Below are 2,718 nucleotides of genomic sequence, written 5' to 3'. Positions count from 1 at the left end.
TTTTTTTATTTTTTACGTAATCAACTGGTAGGATCATGTGCAGCTTAGAACTTTTTCAGATAAGTTTGATTCTATAGGTATTTATTTCTTGTCAAACAAATTGAGGAAATATCTCCCCCTTCCCAAATCCTGGCTGCACTCTCTACTCCCTCCGCTTTAGCTTTTTCCTCTCCATCTCTCTCTCTCTCTCTATCTGCAGGCTTTTCTTCCGTCTTGGATTCAATGGATTTGAGAAATCTTTCCATGGTCGAAGTCCAAGTTTTTGTTGCAAAAATTTTCTAGGCGCCCAGTAGCTCATCCTAAATCGCAGTTCAGCTCGTACGAACAACTGCTTTTCTCTTCATCAGATTCGGTGAAATGCGTTACAATAAGTGCTTCCAGATGAGGGGCGTTTATCTTTAAGGTCAGCTTCGAAACTTGGTTCTTTTTTATTGATTTTCTGTTAACATGATTTATTTGCTGTCTCCTATTTCAAAGTTGTGATTTTGGGAAGATTATTCGGTTTTCTTCAATCCTAAGGATGAGTATCTATGATGAATGGGATCAATCGTTGTCTTTTTATTGAATATTTCTTCGTATGTTTTCCTGGAACATCTTATTTTCTGTGTGAGTTTCAAAGCTGCACCTGTGTTCGTATTCTATTTTTTTTTCTTATTTAATGTTTTCACCCCTTTTATGTTTGATATTCTTATGGAGCTCGAGAGAGTTACTTAAGCGAGCCATGGAGTTGGAAAGTCTAAGATTTCCTTTTGAAACTTGTAATTCTACTATCCTTTTTTTCTGGTTTTAGATCTGAGTTATTTGAACAGTACTTATGGTGATTTTCATGGAAAAGTTCTCTTGGAAGATTACAGAATAACAATTCTGTTTCTATGCCTTGTCATTTAATTTAAACTTTATTTTTTTTTTTTGTATATTAATCATTGGTATCAAGATTTTGTTCATTAAGTTTCCCAGATTCAAAAACTGAGAAGAACCGTGAAAGTGTTAGCTACTGTCGATTTTGAGATAAATGGGCAGAGGAAGAGGGAAGGGGAAGAAAATAGCAAATGCGTCAAGACATGGGGACCCGGACAGTGGAGGTGAAGAACAACTTCCTTTGCATAAGAAAAGGGGAAGGCCCCAAAAACCGTCGAAAAATGATGCCAACGAAAATGGAAGTGAGAAGAATGAAGAAGATGGGGATGATTTCCTACCTCATTTTAAAGAGGAAAACTGCACTGTTCTGGAGAATGCGAAGAAGAGAAAGAGATATTTTCGGGCACAAGAAAATTCCGATACAGTTTTGGAAGAGAAAGAGGCCAGTATCGGATCAAAAGTAGAGGATACAAAAAAGACTAATGGCTTCAGGCATAATGGAAGCAGACGCAAGAGTAGACCTCACAGAGCAGCCGAAGCAGGAGTACCTGTAGCGGCTGTCTACAAGGGGTTTTAACTATTTGCTCGCACAGAATGTTATTTTGATGCTTCAGCATTTCTTCTCTTATGTTCGTACATTGCTATTTGCATTGAGTTTTTCAGTTTCATCATTGGACTAAATCCTTTTGATCAAAGATGGGATATGCATTGTTTATATTCATCTAATCTTTTAGCGTTTTTTTTTATATGTTGCTAAGCATATTTGAAGAGCATTTATTTGTATATGTACGCATCATATTTGTTGCAAAATTTTTCTTTTTTTCTTCTAATGTTATATATTTGTACTACAAAATCGCTAATGTTTGCTTGATGACAAAAATGTTAAATTATAGAAGAATATAAAGAATGGTCTTCGTATCGATAATGTTAAGAGTTGTTGAGCTTTTAAAATATTAATGGTCGTTTTTAATTATTTAAATTTAAATGGTGTATTTTGTTAAACACATGTCTTTTTAATGTTCTTTTTTACTAAATTGTTTATATGTTGCATAAAACTATCGGTATGCTTATGTAGTTAAAGAAGACGCTTTTGAAAATTCGTAATGTTGAAAGCATATTTGTGTTATATATTAGAACTGTTTTTCATAACATTGAGCAACGCGAAATTGAGGAAGCTTTGGATATGCTATATGACTTTCAAGGATGCGTCCTAAAAATCGTTGTCTTTTTTTTTTTACTTTGATTTACTTTGATTGCAAAAAATTGTCTATAAAAAATTTCTATGATTTTTTTTTTTTTGGTTGCGGCTTTGTCATATGACATGATTGTAGTGCGTTATGTTAAGTTGGTAAGCAAGGTCACCTCAAAATTATCTAGTCATGTTTCTTGATAAATTTTATTATTTACTTTTATTCAATCGATATATCCATTATATAATTATTCATGAATCCTGATTTATCCCTCAGAGAGGGAGAGAGGGAGAGGGAGAGACCGAGTGATAGAGAGGGAGAGGGAGAGTGAGAGAGAGATGGAGATGAACTGTAAAATGTATTTTTTATTGGCCTTTTGCCGAGGAAATAATTCCCTATTTATAGATAATAGGGGCATGATATGTGTAATCAATCGATATATCCATTATATAATTATTCATGAATCCTGATTTATCCCTCAAAGAGCGAGAGAGGGAGAGGGAGAGACCGAGTGATAGAGAGGGAGAGGGAGAGTGAGAGAGAGATGGAGACGAACTGTAAAATGTATTTTTTATTGGCCTTTTGCTGAGGAAATAATTCTCTATTTATAGATAAGAGGGGCATGATATGTGTAGTTTCTCTTACATTTTTATGGGGGCGTTATAGAATA

At 34.5% G+C, this 2,718-nt stretch overlaps 1 protein-coding gene across 2 annotated transcripts; it reads left to right on the top strand.

The window, feature by feature from the left end:
- Nucleotides 1-62: 62 nt before the first annotated feature.
- On the top strand, nucleotides 63-1,524 carry LOC110037961. Of its 2 annotated transcripts, none has more exons than XM_020742711.1 (2): nucleotides 63-403; nucleotides 958-1,524. In XM_020742711.1, exon 2 carries the CDS (start codon nucleotides 1,013-1,015, stop codon nucleotides 1,433-1,435), a length of 423 nt encoding a protein of 140 aa, XP_020598370.1. In that variant the 5' UTR covers nucleotides 63-403; nucleotides 958-1,012; the 3' UTR covers nucleotides 1,436-1,524. The 2 variants fall into 2 exon arrangements, with proteins under 2 accessions (XP_020598370.1, XP_020598369.1); XM_020742710.1 differs by having other exon boundaries at nucleotides 64-403; nucleotides 950-1,524.
- The last annotated feature ends 1,194 nt before the right edge of the window (nucleotides 1,525-2,718 follow it).

Source organism: Phalaenopsis equestris, unplaced genomic scaffold, assembly GCF_001263595.1.
Source record: "Phalaenopsis equestris unplaced genomic scaffold, ASM126359v1 Scaffold227937, whole genome shotgun sequence".
NCBI classification, from domain to species: domain Eukaryota; kingdom Viridiplantae; phylum Streptophyta; class Magnoliopsida; order Asparagales; family Orchidaceae; genus Phalaenopsis; species Phalaenopsis equestris.
The sequence above is the reverse complement of the archived record's forward strand: the minus strand, read 5'-3'. Positions and strand labels throughout refer to the sequence as shown.

Bases quoted from the DNA above. Each gene is read 5' to 3' on its own strand.
- LOC110037961 (XM_020742711.1), top strand. From the start codon at position 1,013: ATGGGCAGAGGAAGAGGGAAGGGGAAGAAAATAGCAAATGCGTCAAGA.